Here is a 15,928-nt window from a genome sequence, read left to right as displayed (position 1 = left end):
ACACTCAAAATAATGCGCAACGTTTAGTGCCTATCCCCATGACACAGTAAACAAAACATTCTTCGACAATAAAAAGGAAAAAAAAAAACTAAAATAAAAAGAAATATAAACATCTTTTCCACTGGCAGGGCCCTCCGGTGCCTGACCAGTGTTTTCTGACCCTGATGAGTCCAGATCCATCCAGGCCAGTCCAGTCCAGTCCGGTCCAGTCCTCATGTTATGCCTCACCTGAGTGAGTCCATAAACATGGAGTCGTTGTCTAATAAGCCCCTAGCCCCTAACACCCCCCCCACCCTACCACCCAGCTGCTGTGTCTAACCTGTCTGTGTACCTACTCGTGGTGTGTTTTAAAGAAAAGGTCCTGTCCATGTCGGGTTGGGATAGAAGTAGTAGTTGTAGTAGCAGTAATAGTAGTAGTAGTGGTCGTGGGCCTGCGTTGTCTCCGCGTGGATCAGTAGGTGGCGTTGGTGGGTTCCCTCCCTGAGCTGAAGAGCATGTCGGCCTTCGAGCTGATGACATACGTCAGCAGGAGGGACGTTAGCAGCACGCCAACACCCACACCCAGCGTCAGCATCTGGAAGAGGAGAAGGAAGATTTAGCTCCGGGAAAATATGCATGGAAAAATTAAAAGGATCTCGCAGTGGGTTTACACATTGTCACTGATTATTTGATTAATTGCCACTGGGTTGGATTAATTTTGTTTTTCCCTGCAGCAAATTCCTATTCATTTCTTCTTTCCATACATTTTTTTTTTTTTATTAGTTCAACACAACAACACATTAAAGCAGCATTGTTTTATTTTTTTTTTGGCCACTCGGGGTCAGTACAACAAGCTGTAAACACAACACTGGCATATTATCACCTCACAAAGTTGTTGTGGGGATCCTCTTGGCAATACTTGCCTATTTACACATCCAGCAGACATGTAGCAACATTAGCATTTTTTGGAGTTGTGTTTCTGTCCATTTGATGAACTTAATTGAAATATTATTTCTCCTTCTAGCTCTGTTTTGGTCTCCTCTAACTCCTTTGGAAAATATCTGGCTAATTAGCGGCTTACAGTTCCACTCTCTGTCCCAGCTAGTTGTCTGTCAGCTGTTTGGTGCTGGGTTAGATACTCTACAGTGGGTTTATCCGTGGGGGTTTTTGTTTTGTTCTCTCTTTTTATGCTGGGGGAAAAAAAAAAGTGTGCTTTTGCTAGAGACAATGCTGATGAGAGCCGAGAGAATGAACCGAAACAGTAAAGTAGCGGACCAGAAATCCAAAGCAATGAGCTGAAAACGCTCAAAAGGAGCTACGGCGACTGCAGAATCGGATGGGCCTGTGGGTTTGTCATGAGTGACCCCTCTCACCTTACACATAGTTATTTGATATTAGACTATTAGATTAGTGCAGGGCTTACAACCGCAATGTGCAGAATTTTCACATTTCTAACTCTGGTTTCATAAAAAAATAACAACTGTGACAAGCGCAGCACTACACTGAGATGAACAGGCTGAGAGCAGCTCTCACCGGGATCCTCTCATTTTTCTACAATAAAGTTTTCACACGATAAGAAAGGACGACATGACAGAGATGACAGAGATTGGGCGTCTCCTTTCTTTTCAGTATGAAGTGGTAAAGAACTTGTGGAGACTTGAATCGTTCTTTTTTTTTTTCCCCCCGAGAGAGGTAATCCATCACTGTCACCATTATGTCAGCGTGCCCCGATCAGCTAGGAAAAGCAGAGCGTTCACAAGCAGCACCGGAAGAAAACGTTACGCACAGGACAAATCAAACCGGTGCTGCTCCGTGACACGTCAAAAGTGTGGCCAAAGGCACGCGGGAAATTCAGTAGGTATAATAAACAAACAAAAAAAAAGGATGGATACTGTGAAAAGTATTGCCATTGTTTTGCATTAGCAGATTGCTGCTCAGCAGAAAAATTAGCCCCAACAAGGAGGAGACTTCAGAAACACTCCCTGCTCTCAACTGCATTGCTAATGTGATGAAAACAGAACCTTGGCAAAAAAAAAAAATTTTAGGGGAGAAAATATTCACTTTATCAAGTTGTTTTCAAGTCACTGAAAGTTGATCTTCAATTTCTGATGGAAGGTAAAAAACAAAAAAATCAAACTGAAAACTTGTGATATGTTTTAGATCACAGGCATAACATTTGCAGTTTATGGGCTAAAAGCTGCTAAATCGTTGGTGTTCAATCAAATCAAATCAATCCGATCAAATTTAAATGCCAGTTTGCCTTCTTAATAACCAAACATTGAACAGCCTGTCTGCACATTAATGGGCTTCCATCAATGCTTATCTTATACACCAATGGTAAAAATAAAAAATAAAAAGAGATAATATAGATAATAGATAGATAGATAATATATTTGGTCTTAAATCTGCATGGATGGGAGTCTGAGAGTATGCTGCTTTCATTTTGTTTCCCCTTTTAACAGTTTTAACCATGTGCTGCTCCATCCACTAACTGCCCAAATAAAAAACAGTGCCCGCCAGCATCCCACTTGTTCATAAATCTGCAATTTTCCCCGAGCAATCAGAGAAACATTTAAAACATTCGCATTGCGTGGAGGGACACGCGCCTCGCCGTGATTAATTTTTCCCTACAGACCCACATAACGTCGATATTAGTTTTACGTCTCGCTTTAAAATCGAGACTTCCCCCCGGTATGTGAATAACGAACACTCGGGATTACCCGAGAACACCCGAGGAAATTCCTACTGAAAAACTGTGTGAAACCTGGATAAATCTGAATACTGCCTTCGACCCTGAGGACCGAGGGGCAGGCTTACCTCCAGTTCATGACTCGCCACCAGGAATATGCGTCCTTTGATGAACTTCCACCTGGACTCTGTCCACGTTGAGTAATCTTTGGAGGTGTACTGCTGCAGATCAAATGCTGGGGACAGCGCTTTGGAGAGACGAACGGTGGAGCGGACGCAGTAACCCTCCCTCTGTGTGCTGTTGGGAGGTGCCGCACCCTGAGCCCACATGTAGTAGTACATCTGAGGGAGGAGGCAGAAAGGGTCACAGGGTGGTGGAGGGGGGAAATAAATACATTATCATTTCTTTTTAAAATGAGTGGAACACGTACCGATGGTACAGTTCCTACTGAATACCAACTGAGGGCAACAGAAGTCACAATGTACTTTTATTCTATATCTCTCCAGTACATTTGTATTTGTATTTTTTTTTTTTTAAATCATATTTTTAAAACCTGACTTTAACACCATGGTGTCACTCTGTCTTCATTTATAGCTCCTCACATTTCTATAGACCACAGGTTTTTAGTTTGGCTGATAAGATTTCTAGAGCTGAAATAATTCAGCTGAAATTAATCTGCAACTATCGTGATAATGGATTAATCGATCGTTTAAATCCTTTTTCAATCAAAAATACCAAATATTTACTGGTTTCACAGTCTCAAATGTGAAGACTTGCTGCTTTTTCTTTGCTTTAAATGACAGTAAATTGAATATCTTTGGATTCTTGGCTGTTTGTACAACAAAGAAGCAATTTCGAAGATGTCGTCTTGGACTCTGGAAACTTGTCACAGACATTTTTCTCTATTTCTGACTTTTTTTTAATATATTGAGAAAATATTTACTTAATAAAATACTTGATTACTTGATATTGAAAAGAATTATTAGTTGCAGCCGTCAGCGCTTCCCTTTTTCTCTTAACTATACTTTTATTTCCACAGTCTCTCTTTTTAATTCTCTTCCTGTAGTTGATAAAAAAGATTGAATAAAAGATCTGAGATATGTTCTTGACCATTTCAAATTTTTTTTCTGTAATCTCTCAGATTAAATGAAAACCAAACGTAACCAAAGTAAATCAACAAAAGGGGGACTACTATATATTTTACATGTTTGCTCTCTTTGTCCTTCTCATCCTCTCTCTGGTTCTGGCAATTGTCCTGGGTGATGTTGACGGTGCTGCCTGTCAGGTTAGCCAGCAGGTGCTGGACCAGAAAGGTCAGTTCGCTGGACTGCTGGAACACGCTGACATAGAAGTTTGAGGGCCTGTCAGCTGAGAGAAAGAAAACAGAAGAAATAAAGTTTTGTGTCTGGACATTTATCAGTTTGTTCCCTCTGTTCTTTCCCCACGTCGATAGTCACAAAAGGGTAGCTGACTGCCCGTTTGGAGTAAATATACCAAAGTGCAATAGTGACATTCATCATTTCCCCCCGATGTAGTTAAAAAAAAGGATTAGCTCTTATCCCAACTCACTCAGATGACTCATGAAGTCCGATGAGATCAGTTGCTGGAACCAGGAGTTATTTGACCGAACAAGGAAACTGTACAGAATTTGAGTGACCTGAGAGAAAGCAAACAGAAACAGACCTCAGCGCCACAGAATTCACCGAGGAAAATCTGTCACAGAAAAGCAAAAGTAAAACCTCTGCTAGTCTTTGTTTCCGAAATAATGATGAATTATTTAAAAGCCCATTTAGAGTAACTGAAGTAGGAAGTAAAAATATAGGAAGAAAAGTAAAGTAAATAATAAATCGACAACAGGCACTACACACAAAAAAATGATCTAAAAGCATCAGCGTCAGAAAAGTGTAATTCGTGAGAGCGTGAATAGGGGTCGAACAAGTGTCATGTGACAGGAAACATGGTGCCTACTGCAAGTTTTCAGCAACGGGAAAAGGAAAGAATTTAAGACTTTTTTCAAGGACAATTAAACCAGAAAGACCAATGTCATCGTTCAAATGATACTGAGTGAAAGAGAGAGGGACAAAGTACAGAAATACTCTTCAGGTCGTGATAATTACAGATATCAGTCAAAGGAAAAGGTGGAGGCAAATATACCTTACATAGCAACAGTGAACTTGTAGATAAGATAGCTGCAAAGCTTCAAACATATTTATTTACTCAACAAATAAAATCAAACAGTCTTACTATTTGAGGGTCTGCATTAATGCTGCTCAGCTGGGTTTCTGCTCCTCCTGCCTGCCTGTACAGAGCCCGAGCAACCATGGTGGCCACCTCAGTCACCGCCTGACAGTTGCATGAGGAGAAATGAAGGAAGTCTTTATTAGACAGTATCCGTATTAAGCTCTAGAAATGGAAGCGTCGCAAAGGCAGCTTAAACACTGAAAGACGGGTTTTCTCTTTGAGGTTTTTAATACGGAGCAGTCAGCAAACAACAAGAGGAGGTTTAGAGGATGGCATGATTACCTGTTGCTCAAAACTCTCAAACACGGAGCTCAGATATTTAAACTCTATCAAAAGAGTCACATTTAAATGTTTCTCATCTAAAATGATCCTGATCCTGAATTATCCTGTCCTTGTAATAAAAAAAAAAAGACGAGACTTTTAACCACAGCTAAGAGTAAACTTGGTATCCTTGAGGTTGAGACAGTTATACGGCTTTGAGATCCAGATACATTCACTGATTTGTTTAATGCTAACAACCTGAAATAATGAGCCCAAAGAAAGTAGAATGAGTTGGCAATAACATGGCCTATTATCTATATTCAACATGCTGTATTTTTGCACTGATTTTGTTTGATAGTTTAGAAGAAATTTTACGTTTACCCACAAAAAAAAAAAAAAAAAAAAAAGCCATCATCATTTTCCAGGTTGAAAATGAAAGCAAAAGAGTGACGACAACCCGGCAAGTGCATTCATCTACTCAGGTCTAGGAGGGTCTGTCTCGTGTTGACATCAAAGCCAAGACGAGTACAGTCAAACATCTCTATACTTGAAATTACACACGTCCAAAGCAGAACCACGATGAGCGAGGCAGAGGTTGTAGGTTGGCTCTGGGAAGGTAACTTAACATTGGAAAACAGGGGATTAATACAAATACCTTAGCAGTGTCAGTGACAAATTCTAGCTGCTCCTCTGGCGTCAGGTTTGACGGGTAAGATATGTTCAGGTATTCTGCATTATCATACATACTCTCATAGAACCTGCGCACAGAACAGAAAAAAAAAAAAAGAAATAAACAAACGTTAGTTCCTCAAAGTACCAGATACAGCCATCGTGATAAATTGTTGTAGTGCGTAGCTGGGTAGCTTAAGAAACCCCGAATCACCTATTGGTGAACGCAGACTCGTGATCCTGAAGAACAACACCGGGGATTGGCCGAGCTCGCAGGAAACGCTGGAAGGAAGATGGCGGGAGTGGCTGAGAGAAACCGGGCACTTCCGGTGAGACGCTTAAACCTGTGGCAGCCAGGCGCAAGTTTGTGATGAGCCCCTCCACCTGAAACAAAAAGATTATTATTATTATTTCTTTCCTGTTTCTAGTTTCCTCTTTTTTAGCCAAGTCTATTGTTATCTAATATTTAGATTTGTGGCGAGTTTTACAGGTAATCGTCAACTCAGAAATGCCTTAATTTTGACCCCTCACAATTTGAAAGTACTTTTTTTCATAATAATTTAATTTTTTTTTTTTGCTTTAGTGCTTAAGGATATTTTCCATATGGTTTTCCATTTTGTGAGAATCTTCTAAGAAACAGGATTTCAATTTTATATTAATTTATTTCAACTTAATTCTCCTCTCATGAGGTTCATCTAATGATTATTATGCTATAAATCGAAATTCCCATTTTCTCCAGCAGTGATTTCATCCTCTAGGGCTGTCAACGAATGCTCTAAAATTGGATTTTATATTTGAAAAATCCTGGGCCATGGGCCGCTGGACTGAATGCACTGCATGACTTAGTTATGAGTCACACAGCGTCACTTTTATAGATTTAAAATGAAAAGTAGCACCAACTGAAACAAGCGACTAATTCAACAACAACCACGTGGTAACGATGGCAGGGAGATCATCACCCGACTCGGCTACAGGGAGAGCGGTTTGCACTCCGGGCGTCCAAAAAGCTCCCTCTGGAAATACTTCAGATTTTGGTCTGTAGATGGCAAAGTTGTGGAGCCTCGAGATGAAGTTGTACACAAGCCATGTAAGCAGTTAGCCGACCATTCCGACGCTAGCAACGTGCGGGCACATCTCGAAAATACGCACCCAAGTAGTTATGTTTCTCGTTGTATTTGTTTGCCATCTTCTGGACATAATGCGCAAAAATAGACATTCGAATGGTTCGAACCTAGGTGGGTTTTTTTTTTAGAGGGAATAATCAAATTTCTCTTTTGGCCCATTTCAACAGCGCTATCTTTCTGTGGCTAGTAGAGCTGCGCCAAATGAGGGGAAAGGAAACTCTTAAGATATACGCTGATGCAAACCTCTGTGTTGACGCTGTTGTTCCTCCTCGACACGGGGTCAGTGTGAAGCCACAGTCTGGAGTCAGCACGAAGTCCCACCTATGGCGAGAAAAATTCAACAAACTTACACACTAGATACCCACATAAACATAACGTAAGGCTTATGATATTATGGTGATAAAAAGGTCAGGCACATGTTGTTTACTGATTCTGTTAACAATGGTAAAAGTGAACAGTACAAGGTCCAGCCACAACTATTTTAGCATCAACATGTTTATACCATAACTTTGACCAATCAGAGTGCTTGCCCCCAGCATACCCCCAGCAATTGTTTAAAATGTAGTAATAACATAAAAACATGATTAAGGTCGCATGGGTGATGTTTCAGAGTCATTAATGTAATCCGTCAAATTGTGTTAAGCGGGGTTGGGTGTCTTGATACAAAGAGAGAGTTTTTCAGTAAAATTATAATTTTGATGAGGACAAGTTGGCTGAAAACGTGTGGTGAACAAAAAGCAGGATGTACCGCAGAAGAGTTGTTTGACGTGTTTTTACTGTGATGAACTTGAAGCGTTGAAGCTCACACTGGTCTGCACCTCGCTGTGCGTGCGTTCTCAAAGTCAGAAACTGTTAAATCATAATTTCACCACTTTCCGTATACATCATTTTTGTATCTACACCAAAACCCGGTATCATCTTAGGAAAACCAAAAAGTTTAAACAAATACCTTGCCTTATATTGAAGTTATTTAAAAAAAAAATGTAGCATGAAGTATTCATGCTACATTAAAAATCTATTAGTATCTGCAGGTTGATACAAAAGTTACTTGAAAAGTCGACAACACACACCTGTCCAACCTCCAGTACTGAGTGAACATTGTCCAGGTCCACTGCAAACTGATTGTTCTCCATGTCATACACCATCCTCGAACTGCCTATGTAGTCAAAGGTTTCCTGGGGTCAAAGAGTCAAACAAAAAGTACAGAAAACATGAGCAAGGCTGGTAGCGCACTCCAAACAAAATCCAATTTCGTGCGTTGATCAAGCACAATGGTGCATGCGATGGTGTGGAAAAAAACCGACCCCCTGGAAGAAGGCGTAGAGGATGGTGCGGTTGGGTTGGGCCTCCTGGGTGGCGTTACGCAGGGCGTGAGCGGCTGCCAGCAGGGTGACGAACCCTGAGACTCCACTCTCTGCTCCTGGAGCGATGTCAAAGAAAAAAGACCTGCTGTCCAACTGCAGAGGAGAGGGGAGAAGATCTATCAAGATCATATTTGGTTAGGTAGGTCAGTTCCACTTGCCATGACCTGTTTTCATCATTCCAGAAATCAAAATGTGGCCAAATGTAGTCCATCTGGTCTTGTGGTTTACCTACAGTATAATGAGATTCTGTGTAACGTGTACAGCAGGACTGCAACAAACGCTTATTTTCCCTATTAAGTAATCTTCCGGTTATATTCTCAACTAATTGACTTATCTTTTAGTTAATAAAATGTCCATTACAGTTTTCCTACACCCCAAGGTAATGTCCTCAAATGTCTTGTTTTGTCTGACCAACAGTCCAAGATCTAAAGATATCTGAAGTCTCTCCAAACAGAGACAATCCTCAGATCAGAAAAGCTGGAAACAAAGAACGATTAGAATTTTTGCTTAAAAAAATGACTTGATTATCAGCTAGCAGAATAGTTGCCAATTCATTTTCTGTCGGTCCACTAATGCATTAACGGCTGTCCCAGATGGCATGGCCCCCACAGAGTGGGTCTGCGATTACATGAAGAGACAGAGGACACGGAGACGGCCTAAATCCACAGAAGAACTGTGGCAAGTTCTCCAAGACGCTTGGAACAATCTGCCATGTACCTTGAAAAACTGTGTTTAGGTATACAGAGGATAACTGGCACTGCTTTAAAGGCAAAGGGCGGTCGAAGCAAATATCGATTTGATTTACGTTTTTCCTGTTTGCTGCACTTTGTATAAAGTTCACTGATGAATAAAAATTATTCTTGAAAGCGTCCTCACTTTTCTTTTTGCTCCAAATACTCGTGCACAGCACTGTGCACGCAGGGCGAGGACAAAGGAGGCGCCTCTGCTGCCCAATCACTTCATGGAGATTTATTTACAGTAGAACCACAAGCAGGAAAAACTGTGTGTACACTGACTTTAACTAGCCGTGACTGCAACATCACATGACATACGTCACAGAGCAGGGCTTAGCTTGGACTCGACTTTTACACTGGAGAGCTTTCAAAGTGAGTGAGATCACTGCAGAAACTGACCGGAGAAATGTTAATGCTTTTCATAAACTTCCATGAGCATCTGCACGCTAATATGTAACAAATGTTGTACTTTACTGAAATATTGGTACAAGCCTATTTGATTGCCTATAATCAGGGGGAGGACTCTTTCCCGCAACTCACCCTGGCCGCTGCGATGACCACGCTCTCCCACATCTTGTGGCCCTTGGCCGTGTTGTTGAGAGGCCTGGTGGAGGCCCAAACATTATAGTCACCCAATGGGTCACACACCATCTCTGAAAGACGACACAGGATAAAAAACAAATACGGACATCGGTTAGAATTGTTCAAAAACAGAGTATTTTCTTGTATTTAATTAGATTTTCCCTCTGAAAAAGTTTTACGGCCTTTATAAAATGCCACAAAATAAATTTAAAACAAACAAATAAATAAATCCATATATATTTCTTCTTATTTCACACATTTATTCATGTAGTGTAAATACCTGGGCTGATGCTGAAGTTGATGTAATTTCTCCTCATGCAGGTGGCTGTGTTGGTGACGGCGGACATGTGGGAGTAGAGCTGCATAGCACACAGCGGGTACTGAGGAGTGCTGCCGTTCACAGCATGGTTATGGTCCAAGAAACACTGTGAACGGAGCAAAGCGTACACATATGAAACCTCTTCGTGTGTGGGTTTATTTCTACAGACACAGAATCCATGATAACATTATAATATTTTAGTGTATCTCGCATAGTTTTCAATCCTGAGAACAAGTTAAAACATATACAACTGAGTCTGGCTCCTCGCTCTCGGGTACATTGGCAGGTGTGGACCCGATAATACTAAATACCGTGTCTGGAACTAAATTTATCACTTTGACAACGTAGCTGCTTTGGGGATAAAACCCGAAACTGTCAGTTTACAGAACAGTTTCCCTCGTCCACCCTGCCATTTTATTAGAAGCAGAGACCGACCACAAAGTTTTAAACCGACACAAATAAACCACAACATGAATATAACCTCTGGACTAAAACGTTTCCGTGAACAAAAAGTCACCGACACAGTCCCTCACAGAGCGATATAAAGAATTTGCCAGGGGGCAACTGTAAATGCACAGTCCGCCACTATCAGTCAGCTGAAACCGAAAGCTGAGATAAAGAGAGACCTGCAAGTCGCAGTTCACACTGAGCTCGGCAGCTCTGTGTTCGCTGTAATCTGTGAAAACATAAAGCCCACCGCGGAAAAGAACAGTGTGCACACTTACATGGCATCAGAAGAGCATGTCTAAAACCTACGTCATAGGATCTGTCTCTTTTTTGTCACAAGCAACAGTGGAAAGGAAGCAAATGATTTGTGAGTTTTGATAAATCATCTCAACATAATGTGCCACAACATGCTAACACAGAGTTCAGATCAGATTCTACTGTAGCTGTACTTGGAGGGACATCTATTCTCCTACGCCGGAGTCAACAGGAGAACAACCAGACAGCCATTTTGTGCAGTGACAACAAAGCTGAACGACGCAGTGCCTGTCGATCCATATGGGAGTAACAGACAAAGTATCTGCTGTCCCATTTACCTGTCGGATGACCTGAGTGTCATTGTCGTCTTTGAGAGAGAAGATGGGGAAGTCAAACTCCTCATAGGACAACCCGTTTCCCAGAGGGTTCCACATTGTCACATTACAATGGGCCATGTCTGGGCCGTAGGTCTCTGAATAAACACCTGAGGGGAAATACATAGAGCGAACATCATCATCAGGAACACCAGAGCAGGCACGTATGAAGCGTGTACCGCATAAGTAGGTTTCTTCAAAGCCATGTAAATACACTGAGGCTAAAAATAGTGAGTCCGTTTAGCTTCCTGATTTCTGATTGAAAATTAAATCAATGATTAACACCATTAAAATGGAAATTTCATGATTTATTTTTCAAAATTAATTAGCAATTTTTCTGTTGATCATTGTTAAAACAATCTATTCACCTACACAGTAATGTTACACTGTAAAATAATAAAACATGAAGATTAGCTTTTTAAAGCCACTGTACGAGCTGAACTTTTGTATCGGTGCCTGATGCAAATCTTGAAAACATAAAAACTATGGTCACACACACAGCCTGGAATTTAAAACCAAAACCAGACAGAGAGGAGGAAAAAAAAAGGGGGGGTAAGTATCTTTAATCAAGCACTGCACTTAAGTACAGATATTTCAGTTTTCTGCTACTTTATGCCCATACTTCACAACATTTCAAAGGGAAATATTGTAGTTTTTACTCCACTGCATTTATTTGACCGCAGTGGTCAGTTTAAATACTTTGAATGACTTCAACTTGTCCCAGAGTATTTTTATAGTGTATTTGCTACTTTTACTTGAGTAAAAGGACATAATTAAAAAAACATAAAATTATGAGACATTAAATCTCTGCTGTGAGGACAAACATGATTAACTGGTGCCACTGCTACATTTCAGAAATCATTCACACAACATTAAATCTGAACCGACTACACCTTGTGACTTCAAGAGCTTGAGGATCATAAAACTAAAATTTATTTCTGTAACTTGTGCAAGACCGAAGAGCAAGCCATGGCTCGCAGATCCCCGCCCACCTGAGTTCTCGTTGGGACAGGCGGTGTGCGGAGAGAAGCTCCCGGCTGGGTTCGTTTTTGGCGCCACAACCGCAACGCCCGCCACCCTGCTGGAGCCGCTCTTCAGCTTCATCATGATGGATCTGACGGGGCGGTCGGTCAGCGAGGGGCAGGGGAGACCACACGGATACAAATACAGGTCAGACGTGGGTTTGAAATGTGTTTCAAGTTGCGTTCCTCGGGGTCAGACAGGTAAAATTTGCCAAATTTACTGTACATTACTGTAACTGACAATTTATGACTGACTGGGTTTTTACTGCCATGTCCTGAAGATATAAATTCTCACCCATCTGCTACTCTACACAGAAAAGATTTTCCATAATTGAAGGAAAAGTCAAGAATTACTGAACTAAATTAGGGTTATTTTCACTGTTGTCTAATCCATTAACTATTTTCTATTAATTTTTGCTTGATAACAAACAGTCAAATATAACAATGGATTTCCATCAAAAATGTTACCAAATGCCAATTTTTTTGTCTTCAAAAAAAAAAAAATCGAAAAAAGATTCACTGTGTCAGTAGGTGATCCCCAGAAGACAGAGAGCAAGATTAACTGTCATTAAACTTGACTGTGGGTCCTCCCTCTGCAGGCTGGGACATGGGAACTGTACCTGGTAAACAGAGGGGACTCCAGGATGACCATATAAGGAGGGTTGGGACCAGAGCGCAGGACCCAGTCCAGGTTTTCCTCGGACTCCAGCAGATGGAGCACGCCCACATTACCCGACAGAGAGGCTGAAATCAGAAAGAGGAAAATAAATATCAACCCCTCTGACAGCCGTGTCAGATAAAACTGAGTTTGTCTGTCCATGAGTGCCCACAAGGCCTCGTCCCCCTTTACTGCAAAGGTTCAGGGATGAAACGTTTCGACGCAGCACAGACAAAATTGCCCCTGCTGTGGCTTTTGTAGTATGACAACAGTTAACACTACATTCTAGCAGCTTTTGATGCACAAATTTATTGCAGACACAGCCTGTTTTTCAGCTGCATCTTGCGACAGGTGACGCTCTTGGGTAATTCATTTCTTACGCTCAAAGCTACAGAATTGATTTGTGCTTCCCCAAACTTCAACTGCCTGGAGCAACGCCCCCCCCCCCAAAAAAGAAAATAAATAAATCTTTAAAATCATTGTGTAATAAGCTTTTTCATACTAAAACTTGTACAAAGTGAAAGAAAGATTCTTAGACAGCTTGAGGACACACAAACACTGTACATTTAAGATACTGCAAACTTCAACAAGCAGTTCGTCAAATTCCTCTTGGAGATCAATGATGAGCTCTTAGCATCACTTAAATTTGTTGCTTTACTCACACTGGCAGCCGATTTGATGTGTTGCATTGAGCAGTCGCACACATGGGACAGTGTAATTGAGATGCACATAAATCTTCTTTTCCACTGAATTACAGTTGACACCTGCAAGGGGAAAAAAAGAAAAGAGAAAAAAAAGCACCATTACAACTGCACAGCGGAGGACAGTTTGACATTAGGTCATTTTTAAGATCGGGACAATTTAATTCAGAGATAAAAGCTGGAATTTCTGGCACAAACAAGTAGGATTTAGCTGTTCACAAAAAATTATCTCGTATTTGGAAAAAAAACACATTCCTAATTTCTGGATCAGACATGGATCACATATGAATTTTATCCTTCCATTTATTCCTGTGTTGTGTTTTTTGCAGCTTGTTTGCCTTTATTATGAATCCCTTCACAAACCTTTCTTTGGAAAATGATCATACAAATGATAACAAGAGAGCCACAGTGGTATAGAAAACAGAGAGACCTAGTTTAGATCAGCGAATCTGGATTAAGGCCCTGGTGCAACCTGATCTCTATTACCTCCGGGTTTGTCTTCGTGTATCGCACCCTGACCCCTGACATCCCAGTGAAGAAGGGAAAGTGAAATGACTCTACAGGTCTGACTTGTAGCTCATCAGTTGATTAAATCCATCAATGCCCTGCTGCTGCTATTGTCCATCATCAGCATGTTGTTGTAATAAATTAAAATAAAAACAGGTTTGAAGGTTTGAAAACAACACTTAGGCTCATATTTAATACTGTCACACTGTGTCATGGCCTTCCATTAAACATAAAGTTGCCAAAAACAACAGGCCAAATCACGGCTTATCAATGGTGAAAGGTGATATGGTGTTTACTTATAAGAGACCACTTGAGCGTTCATTTAGACAGTCCTTAATGTTTTGATTAAAGAAGTATTTTGTTTATACTGATTTACTTTGCCTTTTTAACAGTGGTGGAAAATAACTAAGTACATAACCTCGAGTACTGTACTTAACTACAGTTTTGAGGTACTTTTACTTCACCTGAGTATTTCAATTTCACGGTACTTCATACTTCTGCTCCACTACATTTCAGAGGAAAATACTGTACTTTTTACTCCACTACATTTATCTGACAGCTGGAGTTACTAATTACATTATAAATTGAGATTTTATGAACATTACATATAATCAATTTGTAAAATATGATACTGTTCTATAGATTAAACTGTCCAACAGTTTATAAAGTGGTTAAAATGAGCTCCACCTCAGGCAGCAGTGTCATTAAACTGCTTATGTGTTGAAGCATCAGTAATTTATACATATACATATACGTATACACATAAATACACACCATTCTGCCTTGCAGGTCCTTTTACTTTAATACTTTTGTACTTTTACTAAATGTTAAATCAGGGTAGCTCTTCCATCGCTGCTTTTAAACTTTTTTTACTGACCGATTTCAATTGTTGGCTGCCTGAGTTTCTGGACAACTTGGCAGCATGTTAGAAAATAATTTCTGCTCACGCTTTAATATGCTGTTCCTTGGGTTTAACGCGTTTAGTAGATCCATAAACAAGTAAACAAACACAATTCACTGACTGAAGCCCTCTTGTATGGACAGAGTATCTTCTCTCTTATCTGAGGAAAAAGAAATCCCAGGTAGCTCCTTTCGAAATATTGGCAATTTGATGCTGCTTTGTCCAGACTAACATACCTACATGTGAAACTGTGGGTAAGGATTTTCGGATTGGCCCACCTGTTGTTCTCGCACCCTTTGACCTGAACGCACTTAAAACCAACAGCACAAGTGTGAAATAAAAAACAAAAAAACAAAAAACGTTTTAATTCAAATAAACTGCAGGTTTGGCTGGTCAGTTGTGTGCCGAATTTACTGGGGCACCCAAAAGATGGGAAAGCGACTTCACTGGCACTTCGCCTGCCGTGTCTGTTTGGTGACACTCAAACTAAACATTAAAACTACAAAAAAATATACACATATGTATGATCTGGCATCAAGTTATAGCATCTAATCAATCGAGCCCCGGGCGGCCGCAGCCGGGGAATCACGAGCAGTCACGCCGATGCTGGGTTGCTCCAATGAAGGGGCTCAGACAGAGAAAAGTCATCGAAAAGACTTGATAAAATAAGCATAAGATCATTTCCGAAACCCCGGCTGATGGAAATGAGGTGGGGATCACTGCAACATTGAACTCCATTGTAAATCTTGTATTTAAAAAAAAAAAAAATGCCAGCGATGGAGATTAAAGCCGAACAGGGGAGCTTTTGCTAACGCTGGCTAGCCTAGCATTCGGCTAGCTCCGAGTACAAAGAAGTCCATCAAGGTAACCGACGGACACAGAAACACACTTCGCTCGCGAACAAATACGTGGTCACGCACATTAGAGACTGCTGGGCCACAACTTACCGATGGAAAACCAACAAATTAGAAAATTAATTATCCATTTGTTCGACAGCAAATCCATCTTCCTGGTTTGAAAATCAGAAAAACACAACAGGAAGTGTTGACATTGAAAACGTCCGTGTTCCGCTGTTTGGTTCCACTCCCGTGAAAAGATACG

At 40.8% G+C, this 15,928-nt stretch overlaps 1 protein-coding gene across 1 annotated transcript; it reads right to left on the bottom strand.

Moving 5' to 3' along the window:
- Positions 1 to 300: 300 nt before the first annotated feature.
- Positions 301 to 15,919, bottom strand: ncstn (nicastrin). Its single transcript, XM_040142685.1, has 17 exons — positions 15,775 to 15,919; positions 13,381 to 13,482; positions 12,681 to 12,804; positions 12,031 to 12,152; positions 11,003 to 11,148; positions 9,924 to 10,068; positions 9,602 to 9,714; positions 8,268 to 8,420; positions 8,034 to 8,138; positions 7,207 to 7,284; positions 6,054 to 6,223; positions 5,826 to 5,928; positions 4,913 to 5,011; positions 4,238 to 4,325; positions 3,873 to 4,036; positions 2,797 to 3,009; positions 301 to 574 (listed from the first exon to the last, which is right to left on the bottom strand). Exons 1-17 carry the CDS (start codon positions 15,830 to 15,832, stop codon positions 452 to 454), a joined length of 2,106 nt encoding a protein of 701 aa, XP_039998619.1. The 5' UTR covers positions 15,833 to 15,919; the 3' UTR covers positions 301 to 451.
- Positions 15,920 to 15,928: the final 9 nt, after the last annotated feature.

Source organism: Xiphias gladius, chromosome 14, assembly GCF_016859285.1.
Source record: "Xiphias gladius isolate SHS-SW01 ecotype Sanya breed wild chromosome 14, ASM1685928v1, whole genome shotgun sequence".
Classification (NCBI taxonomy): Eukaryota; Metazoa; Chordata; class Actinopteri; order Istiophoriformes; family Xiphiidae; genus Xiphias; species Xiphias gladius.
The sequence above is the reverse complement of the archived record's forward strand: the minus strand, read 5'-3'. Positions and strand labels throughout refer to the sequence as shown.